The sequence below is a fragment of the Notolabrus celidotus genome, chromosome 14 (assembly GCF_009762535.1).
Source record: "Notolabrus celidotus isolate fNotCel1 chromosome 14, fNotCel1.pri, whole genome shotgun sequence".
Classification (NCBI taxonomy): Eukaryota; Metazoa; Chordata; class Actinopteri; order Labriformes; family Labridae; genus Notolabrus; species Notolabrus celidotus.
Window position 1 is genome coordinate 14213505 of NC_048285.1, and position 14658 is coordinate 14228162.

At 40.4% G+C, this 14658-nt stretch overlaps 4 protein-coding genes across 6 annotated transcripts in view; 2 read left to right on the top strand and 2 right to left on the bottom strand.

Moving 5' to 3' along the window:
* Positions 1-589: 589 nt before the first annotated feature.
* Positions 590-3247, bottom strand: mrpl44 (mitochondrial ribosomal protein L44). The gene is made up of 4 exons (XM_034700575.1): positions 3057-3247; positions 1468-1936; positions 1165-1343; positions 590-1043 (listed from the first exon to the last, which is right to left on the bottom strand). The coding sequence occupies exons 1-4, from the start codon at positions 3230-3232 to the stop codon at positions 869-871; spliced, it is 999 nt and encodes a 332-aa protein (XP_034556466.1). The 5' UTR covers positions 3233-3247; the 3' UTR covers positions 590-868.
* Positions 3248-3329: 82 nt separating this feature from the next.
* Positions 3330-6112, top strand: dnaaf1 (dynein axonemal assembly factor 1). Of its 2 annotated transcripts, XR_004633763.1 has the most exons (3): positions 3330-4438; positions 4533-5523; positions 5841-6112. XR_004633763.1 is itself a non-coding variant. In XM_034700572.1 (2 exons), exons 1-2 carry the CDS (start codon positions 3352-3354, stop codon positions 5462-5464), a joined length of 2019 nt encoding a protein of 672 aa, XP_034556463.1. In that variant the 5' UTR covers positions 3330-3351; the 3' UTR covers positions 5465-6112. The 2 variants fall into 2 exon arrangements, 1 of the variants encoding a protein (XP_034556463.1); XM_034700572.1 differs by having other exon boundaries at positions 4533-6112.
* mffa (mitochondrial fission factor a) lies at positions 6113-10739 on the bottom strand. Of its 2 annotated transcripts, XM_034700573.1 has the most exons (8): positions 10525-10739; positions 9542-9759; positions 8986-9155; positions 8783-8871; positions 7603-7767; positions 7080-7136; positions 6775-6859; positions 6113-6686 (listed from the first exon to the last, which is right to left on the bottom strand). In XM_034700573.1, the coding sequence occupies exons 2-8, from the start codon at positions 9753-9755 to the stop codon at positions 6555-6557; spliced, it is 912 nt and encodes a 303-aa protein (XP_034556464.1). In that variant the 5' UTR covers positions 9756-9759; positions 10525-10739; the 3' UTR covers positions 6113-6554. The 2 variants fall into 2 exon arrangements, with proteins under 2 accessions (XP_034556464.1, XP_034556465.1); XM_034700574.1 differs by lacking the exon at positions 7603-7767 and having other exon boundaries at positions 10525-10738.
* A 610-nt stretch (positions 10740-11349) lies between these two features.
* Positions 11350-14658, top strand: part of zgc:158328 (uncharacterized protein LOC567225 homolog) — a 61295-nt gene continuing 57986 nt past the window's right edge. The window contains exons 1-4 of the mRNA XM_034700351.1: positions 11350-11691; positions 12671-12805; positions 12990-13099; positions 13329-13433. Coding sequence (XP_034556242.1) covers positions 11615-11691; positions 12671-12805; positions 12990-13099; positions 13329-13433 — 427 coding nt within the window. The 5' untranslated portion in view covers positions 11350-11614. The remainder of the gene's footprint in view (positions 11692-12670; positions 12806-12989; positions 13100-13328; positions 13434-14658) is intronic.

Below are 14658 nucleotides of genomic sequence, written 5' to 3' on the forward strand. Positions count from 1 at the left end.
CAAATATTATGTAGTTGCCAGGCTGTGAAATTGCTTGCGAAAACTACAATGAATGAAAGCACGCGAGATTAATTTCCAATCGAACTCTCAGGACCTCAGATGTTAAAATGACAAGAACTATCTTGTCCATTGAAAGTGTTCTTTGTAATTGTGACAGTTCTCTCTTTGATACATCAGCGCCCCCGTGCGGATTCACATCACCACTGCCATATTTTATCTATCCCCTTATACACTCTGGGCAGTTTGTGGGTCAATCACAGAACATTAATACATTTAAAAAAAATATTAACTCACCTAACATATGGGAGGAAGCCAGAATTTACACATGTCCAGGGAGAACATGCAAACTACACACATAGGGCTCCCCACTGGCATGTGGAATAGTGGTTGGGGGAGTCGGACTAAGAAACTTCTTACTGAGGCAACAGTGCTAATCACCACACAACTGCTCGGCCCACATATACAATGAAACACATAATTTAAGAAAATTCTAGGTATCAAATTCATATAAACATATCTGTTATAGGAACATACAGTATATAATAGCAAGAAGAAAACAGTCCTCTTTTAAAACAATCATGAGAAAAGGTATATTCCAAAAATTTTAATACACACTAAAAACATAACAGAATGCTGAGACTTGAGCAGATGAGTTATTTACAAGGAAAAAACATAACAGCTCCACGGGCCTCGAGACTTTCCTGTTAACACCCAGGTAAGCTGTAAGACCAGTTTACTCTTAAATATGGTATCATAATTATTATCTTTTATGTGGCCTATAAGGCTTTCATTTGCTTGATGTACGAGGTGGCATTTCAATACCCAACAGAAACACTCCGGGAAAGTGAGCAAAAGCATTGTTTCTTTATTAATTGCTAAGGACTGATTGAATTAAGGGCTTCTGATGCTGCTGCGGTGGAGAGAAGTCACAAGGTGTACGGTTGTCTGTATAGCCGTAGAGTTTTCGGAGGGCAACGCGCGCTGCTTCATCCTCAGCTGCCATGAGTGTCTCTCCTGGACCCTGAGCCAGAAGCTTTTTGTCGCTGAAATAGATAAAAATGCACAAAACAGAAAATAAAAACCAAGCAGATTTTACACTTTTAACAACTAAATCTGTTTTGAATTGTCTTCGTCTCACTCATAATCCAAACAGAATACACAAACCTGTACAGGCCAACAAAGTATAATGGCAAAACGGTGCTGGCTCCAGCAGACCTGATGAGGCGAGGCTCAGGCAGAGGAATACTCCTCTTAGCGAGCTCCTCCACCAGTTGTCCCATTGGGTTGACGACTGTCCACATATCAAATAGGTCCTTCCCTATCAGCTGAGTGGTCAAGAAATCCTACAGTGCAGGAAGAACAGAAAGAAAATTGTCACACCTTTGTACAAACGAAAATAGCTAATGATCAGTCATTATTTGGACACATGATAGTTCATTACAGAATGATCTGCCCAAAGACTCTTACCCTGAGGAAAAATCCTGTTCGCTCTTCACCACTGCTCTCCTGTAGAGCTCCAATAACCGCCATGAATGTAGAGTACAGCACATCATCAGAGACAGGGCACTCCCCACTCATTGTTAGGTCCTCTATGCCAAGATTTCTCGTTACATAGACGATGACCGCTGAACTGGTGAGGTGCCCTACAACACCATCCACTCCCTCATTTGGCAGGCTGGGGAAGCTGGCCCTGCACCAGTCAGTCAGGAATCTTTTGGTGAAATCTACTCCCTTTTTACTCAGCTGTATGTTGTCTTTCAAAACAAGAGCAATGGTTTCAGAGCCCACGCCTAACTCCTGCCTCCTCACTTGCTCCGCCTGCAGGTAACAGGGGTTGATAAAGGCTGTTTTCAGGAGCTCAAGGGAGAAGTTCTCGTGGAGGCGGTTACTGAAAGCCTGAATCTCAGCATGATAATCCCAGTTGGGCTGTTGGGACCTGAAACAAAGACAAGCACAGAATGAAATCTGAAGCCTTAAATTAATCTAGGCATGCTTACTTACTGTATACGCGGGTTCATACTTATACTTATACTACTCCTGTCGTACTACTTATACGACAGGAGAAAAGTGACTGAGGGATTACTGACACAAATTCATGCTCTAAATACTATCAAATATAAAATTATAACCTATGAAAAATATATATCAAATGAGGCACACACAGGGTTCCCACTCTTTTCCAGAGATAATTTTCCAGGACATTTTCAGTGACGATCAAGCTATGACGGTCTAAATTTAGTTCCTAATTTAGTTCCTAAATAATCTAATATGTTCCTCTCAGTGGAAGTCAACATTGAAAGTCTATGGCTATCCATGAAATCATCTCTTACATGCTTAACAATGATAGCAAATTTATGATAGAATAATGCAACAACAGATGTAAAACACTTTATTAGTGCAACCAAGTAACAATGATGGCCAACTCTCATCTCAGCTTTCTCTTTTCTCAAAAAATATAAAATTAGCCAAGTAAAAAACAAAAGAGCCTGCAAAGCAATCTGGAAGCTGCCTTACTAAAATAAATAAATAATAATAATAATAATCAGAGGATCAGTGCATAAATTGACCTAAATAGAAGTAAATAACAAAAATGCCCACAAATGTTGAATGGGGATGTGTTTTTTTTTTACTTTGTCAGGTCGCACGCAGTCATGTTGGAATAATTTTCCAGGACAATCTGTGCTTTTCCAGGACATTTTACGTTTTATCCTATTTTTCAGGTGTTTTCCAATACTGGAAAACTGGTCGACTATTTTCCAGGTTTTCCAGGTTTTCAAGGACGCTTGGGAACCCTGCACACATCGTGGAAACAGAGTGACAAACGTTGCTCTACCTGTGCAAATGAGCCATGGTTGCTGGCTAACTTTGACAACTTAAGAAATAGTAAGTACAGTCTAAGTCCGCACACATACTGTGAATAATGCATCAGTACAAATTTTAAAATAAAGCACAAATGAATAGTTAAGAATAAAACTGTAATATTTATTCAAAATATAAATGGCCTTGAGATGCTCTCAGGTGAATTCTCGTGCTAAGCTAACTGACATTAGCCTCACCGTGGCGTCGGAGCTGGAGGTCCTTCGAGCTTTAGCTTCTTTGCCATGAGGTATGTGTAAGCTTTCATCCATCGTTTCTTCTCTCTAACCTGTGTTAGTGCTATGTTCCTGCAAACACGCTGACTGTGAATGCCTAATGTAAGTACTCCACGATTTAATATGTACCCCGACGCCATGTTGACATCTGACGGCGGAGTGCAACGGCAAAACCTGTCCGACGCGGAACAAGTAACAACTTCCGGCCGGCCAGTCTGGTCCTAACATGAGGAACGGGCGAGCGTTTCCATGGTGACGAATGCAAACGTCCACAAACGTTAGTCAACGCAACAGACTTCTGAGCGAAATTTTCGGGACAAACTACTTTAATATACAGAGAAAACAAGAACTACTTTCATATACAGAGAAAAGAAGAACTGATCTGTTTTATTTTGCGATGTCTTTTGTTGAAGCCAAGGAACCGACGGAAGATCAAAAGCTGAAGACACCCCAGATGGAAAATGGGGATGCCGAAAAAACTTTTCCCACCATAGAGGTTGTTGATGCCATGAAGAGGGATGCAGCTGAAGAAATCAATGAAAATGACAAAAACCTACAAACACATTTAGGTCCACGGATGACAAAGGCATTTCTGAGAAACCATTGTAAGCAGTGCAAACTTTACTTAACACCTTGCTTGAATGACACACTGTACCTGCATTTCAAAGGTTTCTCCATCATTGAGAACTTAGAGGAGTACACAGGATTAAAGTGTCTCTGGCTGGAAAGCAATGGACTTGGTCGTGTTGAGAACCTGGACACCCAGAGTGATCTGCGCTGCTTGTTCCTGCAGCAGAACCTCATACGCAAGCTGGAGAACCTTGAACCCTTGAAAAAGCTCTGCACCCTGAATGTCTCCAACAACTACATACATGTCATAGAAAACATCTCCTGCCTGCCTGACCTAAGCACTCTACACATTGCCCACAACAAGCTGGAGTGTGTGGGGGACATAGAGCATCTGAGGGACTGTCACGCTATTAGTGTGCTGGACTTGTCTCACAATTTGTTACATGACCCTGAGATCCTTCTCGTACTTGAAGCAATGCCAGATCTGCGAGTGCTTAATCTGATGGGAAATGAGGTGCTGAAAAAAATCCCAAACTACAGGAAGACCATGATAGTGCGCCTCAAGCAGCTCACCTTCCTTGATGATCGTCCAGTGTTTCCCAAAGACAGGGCATGTGCAGAGGCATGGGAAGCTGGAGGGCTGGATGGGGAGCGTAAAGAGAGGGAGCAATGGGAAACACGAGAGAGGAGGAAAGTTCAGGACAGCTTGGACAGCATGGCAAAGATGCGAAAGGATGCCCGGAGGAGACAACGCCTCAGAGAGCTACTGGAAAAAGGTAAGTACTTTTCAACATTTATAAGACCAAGTGCACAAACAATGAACATGTGGATATGTAGTTCTGAACACTACAAACGTCTGTCTCAATTTAGGGGCAACTGATACTTCTACCAATCTGGAGACTCCATGTGAGGGGATGGAAACCCAGAATGTGACTTCACGAGAAGAGAAGATTGAAGCCTTTGTGCAGGACAGCCTGGACGCCCATGAAGAGTTCTTGCAGAATCAATCAAGAGAGGGGTCCTTTGAAAATCAGCCGGGCAGTGAGAATACAGAAGTAGAGCCATCAGGTCAAGTGTTTCAGGAGAAGTCAGAGGAAGACGGCCATGATAAAACAACTGTAATGCAGCCTGTGGAAGAAACCGCAGAAGAGGTGAACCCAGAGCATTCAGAAGAAGAGCAGGAGAGAATCTCTGAAAAGGTGTTAGACAAAGATGAGGAAGATGACAAACAACAAAAACAGTCATGTGGAATCCTGTTTGAGAGAAATGAAGAGGCAAGAGAGGCAGCAAACATGACACAGCAGTTTGAAAAGAAACAGCCCTCTCTTGTTAGAGTAGCTCCTCCTAAACCAGATGATGTTGCACCGCTGTGTAGTCCTGGACCTCTGACTACAGAGCTGGAAGACCCAGAGCAGCTTGAAACCATTCACCTTACCTTGCATCGCTCACTGTGTATTGATGACCTGCCTGATCTGGAAGATGTGGACACCGAAGACTTCACAGAGGTAGTTTTTTCACAGCAAGAATTCAAACCAATAATAGAGGTCATAACAGGAGGCGAGGATGAGGAGGATGAACCAACTGGGAACCAGAGTGAGAGCATCTGCGCATTTGGGGAGTATGAAAGCCTGTTTTTAACGAGTGGACGGGACAGATCAACAGAGGTGTGTCACAGCTCTTCATCACTGGTGTATCCAGAGGATGAGTATGCCTTTGAGCCGCTGATGTGTGGACCAGCAGAGCAGCCCAAAGTAGATGGAACCTCTCCTCCACCAAGCCGTCTGATAGAAGAGCTGGACTGAAACACTGAAAGATGGAAGCATTTTCTCACTAATTAAAGTGATGAACTTTGGTTCCACAGGTATAACTGAATACAATTAATGCTAATGAGCAATACATGTACTGTGTCAGACCAAGAAATGCTTAGTCAGGGTGCAGCTTTAATAACAAAATGAACATTAAACTGTTAAAAATGTTGAAAGGTTAGACTTTTTTAAAAAAAGTCTTGATTGTTAATATAAGTTTTAAAAATTGCACACGATCCTGATCGATTTGCTTTTGTTTTCCGTTTATGTCAATCATTAAAATTTAAGATTCATTTTAATGGCACAGATCTTAGTGACTATACATTGCTTTATGTTTTTTTAAGTTATGTTTTTTGGCATTTTTTTTTGATAGGACAGCTGTAGAGAGACAGGAAATACGGGGAGTAGAGAGTGGGGGAAGACATGCAGCAAATGGTCTCGGATGGGAGTCGAACTGGCAACCTCTGTAACGAGGACTACAGCCTCTGTATGTGGGGTGCTTAGACTACTAGGTCACCAGGACTCCATATGTTGCAAATCTTCACTCACTTTAATTTTGGGTGCAAACAAAGAATATAATTGGCAAATGTAAATGATAGTGATGTAAGTGTTTCATTAAAGTTAATAAAAACACAAGACAACGTGTAATATGTATAACTTTACTAAATATTACATGTCCCAGTTCAAGTCACATATCACTCTCTGTAATAAATATTCAACATATTACATTTCCACATTCTTCCATTCTCCTTTCCTCTTAAACTATGCTTTTCTGAATCTCTGGAGTTTAATGAACAAATATTTACAACAAGTCATGCTTAGCATAGAGCAAGAAGATTTCTACTAAAAGCAAAAAAAAACAAACATGAAAACATAAGACAGGATGAAATAAGTGTAAAAAAATAAAACTGTACATGTTTTAAATAAAAACAAAATCAAAGAATCAGCCTGTGTGCGCAACAGACTAGTGCATGTGTGTTGAGGTCTTCGTCACACAGGGGCTGAGTGCACCGCAAAGCTAACGTTTGACACATAAAACAAGGGAATAGTACGTTCTTCTGTCATAGCGATGGAAGAGATACAGGCTTTAACGTCGCAACCACACCCAGGTGTTGACGAGCCAGAAAGCTACAGTGACGGAATACAGGATCACCTCGCGCTTTGCTCGCTCCTTGTTCTCCTCTTCCAAGTGGTGGAGTCTTCGGTTTAACTTGATGAGCTGTAGAAAGCAAGATAATATGTTTATTTCTAAGAGAGTCTTTGATTCACTGTCACGTCAGAAGATTGAGTATTTATTAAGATTTCACCTGACGCCGAAGTGTTGTTGCATCAACCACTGTCATGTCATCAGGCCCCCCGTCCAGTGAAGCTTCATATGTTGTCAATGCAACCCTAAAATAGAGGAGTGTTACAGTGAGAACAACACAAAAAAATCTTCACTTCAGAGTGTATTATTTTAATACTTTATCACACAGGTTAAAAACAAAAACATCACTTTAGCACATTATTTTCCAAGCATGACTTCAAGTCTTGACCTAAAGTGAGAATGGAAGGAAGGAAAGGAGGAGGAAGAGGACAAAGGATCAGAATGAAGATAGCCAGGTGAGGTTACCTGGATTCATGCAGGGGGTTGGAGCTCGAAGCCGACCCCCCTCGCAGTGATGGTTTGCTACAGAGGTGGGGAAAGACGGGGTTTGGGAACAAGGGAAAAATAAGAAAAAGAGAGAAACAAATATGGTACAGTGTTGCATACATGCACACACATCGCATGTTTTTGCATACTTCTTTGTTGCCCTAGCTAGATAGCAGTAGCAGAAATGACCTGCCACAGACTGGAGAGGTAGCACGGCCAAACGGTAACATTTTGCAGTTTTATTAAGAGATGCTGTATTAATATTGTTATTGAATGTTACAAAGAGTCTGTTAGAAAGTGGCTTAGTATTGCCAGAGCACACCATGCAAACACTCAGTTTAACAAACTCCAAACATTTTAGAAAGACCAGTAGTCCCTTTCCAAAAAAGGAAAAAAAGGTGTTGATTTTAATTTCACTTCAGCATCTCTGATCAAAATCTTCTACGCTAAAGATCCTTTTTTTTTTCAAAGCAAAACAATCGCCGAGCAATTGGAAGGTCACCTGCGAGGGTTCTCATCCAAGACCTCCAGGACCTGCTGGTAGGCTCGACGTGTAGTGGACTGGATGAAAGATAGAACACCACTAGCGCTGTACAGGTTGTGTTCTTCTTCAGTCACAGTGAGAGGGGGGCAAGGGTGGCCAGTGGCTGGGGGGGATGGAGTTGCACTGCTCAGTGCCCACCATTAAGAGCAGCCAAATCGGGAAGGAAGGGAAGGTACAAAGGAAGAAAAAGAGGAAAGAAAGATGGATGAGGGAGAGGGAGAGAAATAAGGAAAAGGAACTGTCCTCAACTTTGCTGATTTTTGTTTGAAGATGCAACTCAGTGAACACAAAACTAAAGCTGTAATGACAGCAAATGGTGTAACCTGCCAGCCACGAACAATGCTGTACTAACATGAAATACACCGAACAAAAAAAAAAGAAAGAAGATGTGAACTAAAGGCACTGACAAGCAAATGATTCCAATCTGGATTAGATTACTCAGGACAGATATGTGAGCAATATCAGGTTAGTTCACAGTGGAACAAGGAAATAGGTGGTGACCTCATTAATTTTACCGTGACATCACATGCAGCTATACTGAGGAAAGTTATCAGGACAGGACATCGTTTTATTGGCCATGATCTATAAAAGCATATGCTGACCCAGTTTTATAGCTATAGAAATAAAGCAACAGAGCAAACTTATATTATAAAGCAGCTGAACATTAAAATCAGTAAAGCTAATCCATGTATGTTTGACATCTTTTGCTTTGCATAAAAAATGTATAGCTTGCTATTTCCCTTGATTGGTTTTGTGTTTTATTTTTAGTCCTCCAAGGTCAAGGAGTGTGACCTTTGAGAGCTTAAAAATGATTAACAATCATTTTACAGAAATCCCAAACTCATTAAATAATGATGATCTCACCAGATGATTAGTGCATCAACATTTTAGAATCATAGTGCTAATATCAGCTGTAAAGAACAGCTGATTTCTGCAGTAACACTGAAAGCAGCTTAGTTTCCTGCAAGCTCACTGTACCACAGAGAACAAACCATGAGCAGCTCCATAAAGACAAAGGTATGAAAGAAAATAAAAAAGCAAAAGACACATGCAACGTGCAACATGCAAGCACATGCATATAGGAGGCAAGAAGGAGCTTATTCCAAGCTTAGGATGGCATATCAAAGCCATTACTCACGCTGAATCATTGCGTATCAGTTGATTGTTTTGACGAGTAGTATTCTCACTGGCTGAGCGCTCCCGTCGTAATCTTCCTTGGGGCCGCAACTACAAAAAAAGGAAGGACTGAGTTATTCAGGTTATAGTTTGCAGGTAGTCAGTGAGCAGATTTTAATGCAGTGTCCTTAATGATTGATTGACAATTATATCTCTATCACTCACCCCCTCCTCACTGTCCTGAGCCAAGCGCTGCTCCTCCTCCATGAAATCCAGGGGCCGGTCACTGAGGGTGAGGACTCTTGGTGGAGTCTTGAGTGACAGGCTCTCTAGAGGTGTTGACTGGATGAGGTCCAGGTCTCTAGGTCTGGGGAACTGGGAGTCACTATTGTCTCCTGATAAACAAAGGATGAATACAAATTTTAATTGAGAGTTCTAAACATTTCATCTCCACTCAAACATTCTGAACTATAAAATCAAATCACAAGTAAAGTAAATGAAATACAACAATGACAATTATCTTCTAGCTCTACTCATATCAGATATGCATGTACATTTTATGTCTGGCTTTTAGGCTTAATAAAACTCCTCCTGGCATAATTGACAGAACACAAAGGTTAATCATGGAACAGTTGGACAAAGTCCGGAGCCACTGATAGCAGCATAAATAGTATCTGTCGATGGTCAGAAAAAAGTCATGCAATGGCAAAAACCGCTGACAGCAATTAATGATAAGTAAACACTGCCTCTACTTTGAAGAAATATTGAACAGAATTCTGACCTGAAATCACAATCCTCTCTGGGACCTGCATGACGACACTGCGTGGGACCTCCTGAGATCCATAATCATGATCCTCATGTGATTGAGGAGCAACTTTGAGCATCTCAGGGATGCGCATCCTTTGGCTGATCCCTTCGGTGTAGTCAAGCTCATACTGGATTCGGTTCATCTCCGCCATCTCTGCCGTGGGGGAGGGGAATGCTGCTCCGTTCATTTGGCTGTGTGGAAGGATTTGTTCAGCAACACAAAGCTAATTGTCAGCCACAAAGAGGTCACGAAGGTCAGAAACATGCCAACATGAGAAATCCCTGCGTTCTGATTTCATTTTCATTTTCAGTCCAGTTGAACATGTTACACAGCATACCAACTACCACAAACAAATACCTACAAAACAAGGATCATCCTTTGAAAGTATTAGATCATCAAGTGAGCTTTGGGCTTCAGTTGAAGATGGGAAGATTCTCGTGACACTATCATATGATGACACATTTGTGCCTCCTGACTTGTCTGGCATACACAAAGAAATGTACTTTTTACTGAGTTTATGTGTCTGTTTTGTTGTTTTAACAGTTTTGCTTCAGGGTCACTCCAGGTAAAGGATCAGTGGATCCTCCCCGATAAAATAAAATCAAAATCAAAATCAATATCAACTGCATTTATTTTATTGTTTCAAATAAGAACTACTAAGGCTGCTACTAGCATAATAGGACTTGTTTTTTTTACACATGCTGTATGTATCTACGATGATGCAGTGAAGTAATATCAGTCAAGCTAACAGGGTTACCTGGTTACAGCAGTTATTTAATTCCTTATTCTTCAATGACAATGATCATTATTTGCAGGGATCTGTTATCCAGTTAAGTAACCTTTATAGGATCTAAATAAAACCCAGAAGCTTTAAGGTTAGTTTGGGTTGTAGACAGCTCAACAACGCATTAGCGCCATTTCCAGCTAACGTTAGCGCGCTAGTTTCGGTATCTTACCTAATGTTTTGTTATAGCTCCTTATCCAACAAGAATTTACTTTTCAAATCTCGTAGAACACAGAAACGTCCAGGTTTCCTTCAGACTTTATAAACAGGTGTAGGTATTACAGGTGATGTAGCTGTCAGGCATCTCCTTGTTGTGTTGATATGAGAGGCGAAACTCCTCTCTTCCTGTCTGTACTTTCCGGAAATGAGGTGACAACGCTAGGAAGTGACGTTGCTGAAAGCGAGCGCTGAAATTAAAAGCACGAACATGAGTTTGAAGTTTATTTTTCTGGTTTACTTTATTATCTTTGGGCTCTACGTGCAGTTAAGATCTCTGATGCTGTCTTTTTTTTGCCAAATTGATCCTTAAGATTTGATTCCCTACATTGTTCTATGTTTTGTTATTAACAATTGATTTATCGTGCAACGTTTTAGTTTAGCATGTTCATAATAAATGCGTTTACACTGTTACTTTTTCATTTTGACATCTTTATACAACCAAATATTTTTGTATTTTAATTTGCTGCTGAGACATGTCAGTTTCCCTCATTGGAAGTATTGAAGTGCATTGTGGAACTATTTAATATTTAATGTTAATTATATCACGAAGTAAGCCATACCTATAATATAAACGTGTACAGAGATTATACATCATAGAATAGAATAGAATAAAATAGAATAGAATAGAATAAAGTATAATGGAATATTATGCGTCATTATCCATATTTCTATCTATCCATCTTTACAAAGCAATTTATGACATTTAAAAATAAATCTCCAATAAAATGATGGCTGTTCGTGAAAAACAGAAAGTGTATGCACAGTCCTCAAAGCCTTGGCTTCAAGAGGTGGCCCCTCAGTGACTGTGGGTGGTGCGTTAACCCGCAGTCACTCGACTTCGATTGATGTAAGTCCTCACTCCGCCTCACTAGTGCACGGTAAATAACGTCAAGATCTCGGGAAATACTAATGTAAGGAAAACAACAACTCCAGGGTCATGTCTTAAGGCGGACTTCCATACATATCAAGATGCTTTTTATTTGATGGACACAAAGGCATCGCCGAATGAATACTTCTCCCTGCGTCTGTAACTGGCTGAAATTATGTTTCCCGATATTGTGTATGTGATATTTTTCAGCACTTTGCACATGGTATCATCTTTGCAGCTGCAGCTTGGCATGTAAGTGACGTGTTTTAATTTAATCCGTTTTCCATGTTTGAATTGTCTCATTAGTTTTTGTAAATAATCCCATGTATTAGAAATTTAGCAGTCTACGTTCCTAAGAAGACAGAATTAAGCAACGTGCCTTACAGACTACTAGCCTATTTATAAGACAGATATTATCACAGCCCAACGTTTGCAAATAATTAAACGTTTTTGTCTGCAAAATTGTTTAAAATTCACTCTGCTAAATATCCACTAGGAGTCGCTCTTTCGGGTCCCTAGTGAGGATAGATGGGGGTTTTATGGCACTGCCATAATTTGCTTCTGCATAATAGCTTTCAGTAGAATGTTATTTGTTTTGTGGCTTTAGTACTTTGCCAGAGGTTTCTGAATTCAAATAGCCCGTGCTGGACATGAGTGAGGGAATCGTTTTCATCACCAGAGAAGCCCAATACTTCCTCTAATTAACCTCTGCTGCTCTGTATTGAAGCCAGATGGTTTATGTTGCAGTGCACCTCTAATTAGGGATACCTGAAATGACATCACCGATTGCTTTTAAATTAAAATGTTCACATAAGTGCAAATGCCAATACAAGACCATGCAAACATTAATGGTAAAACAACGCTTCCTTTAAAAAATCATTGGTTGTTTATTGCATGCCAAAGGGGGTGACTAAAAACATATTCAGACATATTGCAACAATCAGGCAGCATTGTAATGGTTTGACTGGGTGTTTGATGAGCATGTGTATGTCTGTTGGAAACACATATGCTCTGCAGGAGGTTAGACCACCAGTAGAATCATTATAGCCAGCTTCTCAACACAGAAACCTCACTATACTTTACTATACTATACCATACATTATATTAAGATAAAGGAGAAAAGTATTTTGGTTTTCTTAAAAGCAATAGTTGAATTTATTGCTGAAGCTCAAATAACAATTATGATGGCTTCTGATTGCCTTTGTCCCATTTGTGTGTTTGTCATGCAAAGGCCAAATGTTTGTGCTGACCAGGAGATGTCAATGTTGGGGAGCCGTCAACCTTGTGTCCAGGCTTTTACCCGTATGGTTAAAGTATGGAGGCAAGGCTGCAGCAGCCACAGTTGGTGTATGGGCTATGAGAGAAGGTGAGAGCAAAAAGACGTTGACAATGCACACTTTATCACTGACCATTGCATGAAGACATCTAATTCACAGTCTGAATTTAAATGAAGTGTTAGACTTGAGTTATTTAATGCATGAATGATGGAGATATTGAGGATCCATATTTTTAATAACTGATTGAAAAAATAACACATTTCTCCTTCCCAGGACAGCTTACTACACTGTGTATAGGCAGGCTTACAGCATGGATTTGCAAACAGTCTACAAGTGCTGCCCTGGCTGGACTCAGAAGGGTGAAGAGGTGGGCTGTCTGCATAGTAAGTAATGACATATTACATATATATCACATATGGGTTATTTGATTTAGCTGTGATGCTGTTTTATCAGTTTGGAACTATAGTACAGTACGCTAGCTGACAGTTAATGTCAATAATACAAGGCATGAATTTTTACAGGTGTAAGTCTAGTGGGATATCTCTATTATCCATGCTGGAAAAATATATGCGTCAGCCATAATATGGTGTGTGATATGTTTTTTTTTTGCAGGAGTGTGTGGTGCCAATACATGTTTCAATGGAGGCCGATGTGCAGAGACTGGAGAGCAGATTTGTCAGTGTCCGCTGGGCTTCAAAGGGACGCGGTGCCAGTATGGTGAGTTGTAAAGAATTTGTTTTGTGTACTTGATTCATTGCATTGCATATATATTATACAGCTGCAAGCTTAAAGCAACTTGGTAAGTCAGTCAGGATACATCTTCAGAGGCCAATATGTTGTTAAGATTTAATAGGCCCAGTTCAGACCTTATGCTTTCACTTTGCTAAAGCAGACTGTGCCTATAGTGTGGCTGTGATTGGATGGGTCTTTTCTGTGGGGGTCTCTGGGTAGTTAAAGGTAGAAGAAGTGCTCACTTGGAGGAATGGTTTCCTTTGAAGGCTACAGCCGGGAGTGCTGTGGCCAATCAAGCTGAGCCTTCATTCTATAAAAATGTGTATGTTCATGAGTGTGTACGTAGGCAGTTCCTCTCTAATGTGCTTAACAAACTAAAGCTTAGAACAAGGCTGTCACGTATGACTGTATTTCACTTTTGGGAACAAAGAACATTAGATGGCACTACACTTTGTTGTGACATCAAACCTAAAGAAAAGTCATTTTTGAAATTGGGAGATCAGTTGGCCTGTAGGCAGTTAATTATAAAGCTAAAGCTCGCATCCAGTTAGCCTAGATTAACATAAAGACTGGAAACAGAGTGACAGCTAGCCTAGCTCTGTTGAAATGTATGAAAATCCATCTTCTGGATGTCTTAAATTCACTCATTAAAACAGAAAAATCTCATCTGTTGAAATAATAGGGACTATTTTTTTTTGTTGGCTATGAGCAATAACTTCCCTGGCGACAATACCTGGCAACCGCTTGGAGAAATAAAATATATATACATATATATAGTAGGTATGTAGTAAGAGGGCTTAAGAAGTGCCAGTAGATATATTTTGTTACATTATGATAAAGCCATATCTTCTGTTTCCAGTCTTTGAGCTAAGCTAACTAGCTGCTGTTCGTAGCCTTGTAATCACAGTACTGTTCAGTTGACGAGTTGGTATGAATGTTCTAATCCAACTCCTTGCTACAATGCAAAATATCCAGGCAATCCTTCAAGAAGTGTCTGAATGGTTGTTTTTATTTTCTGAAGTGTATTAGGCCTACTGTAATATTACTGAGAGCTTCATAACCAGAGCGAAAAATAACAAGAAGTCTGTATTTAAGGACTTTAGGACATCTAAGTATCCAAGATCAAATGCCCTGTGATCATTAAGCTCTGTCCTGGTACAGTAACTAAGCAGTCTGGACCCTCAGATATTGAACAAGAGATCTATCATCA

What these genes read in the sequence shown, in the direction of transcription:
- mrpl44 (XM_034700575.1), bottom strand. Translation starts at nt 3,232, where the DNA reads ATGGCGTCGGGGTACATATTAAATCGTGGAGTACTTACATTAGGCATT. An exon ending in CCTCCAGCTCCGACGCCACG is followed by an intron (nt 1,937 to 3,056) that starts GTGAGGCTAATG and finishes TCTTTGTTTCAG; the next exon opens with GTCCCAACAGCCCAACTGGG. An exon ending in TACTTTGTTGGCCTGTACAG is followed by an intron (nt 1,044 to 1,164) that starts GTTTGTGTATTC and finishes TATCTATTTCAG; the next exon opens with CGACAAAAAGCTTCTGGCTC.
- dnaaf1 (XM_034700572.1), top strand. Translation starts at nt 3,352, where the DNA reads ATGCAAACGTCCACAAACGTTAGTCAACGCAACAGACTTCTGAGCGAA. An exon ending in CAGAGAGCTACTGGAAAAAG is followed by an intron (nt 4,439 to 4,532) that starts GTAAGTACTTTT and finishes GTCTCAATTTAG; the next exon opens with GGGCAACTGATACTTCTACC.
- mffa (XM_034700573.1), bottom strand. Translation starts at nt 9,755, where the DNA reads ATGAACGGAGCAGCATTCCCCTCCCCCACGGCAGAGATGGCGGAGATG. An exon ending in AGAGAGGATTGTGATTTCAG is followed by an intron (nt 9,156 to 9,541) that starts GTCAGAATTCTG and finishes TTTGTTTATCAG; the next exon opens with GAGACAATAGTGACTCCCAG. An exon ending in CAACAACACTTCGGCGTCAG is followed by an intron (nt 6,687 to 6,774) that starts GTGAAATCTTAA and finishes TGCTTTCTACAG; the next exon opens with CTCATCAAGTTAAACCGAAG.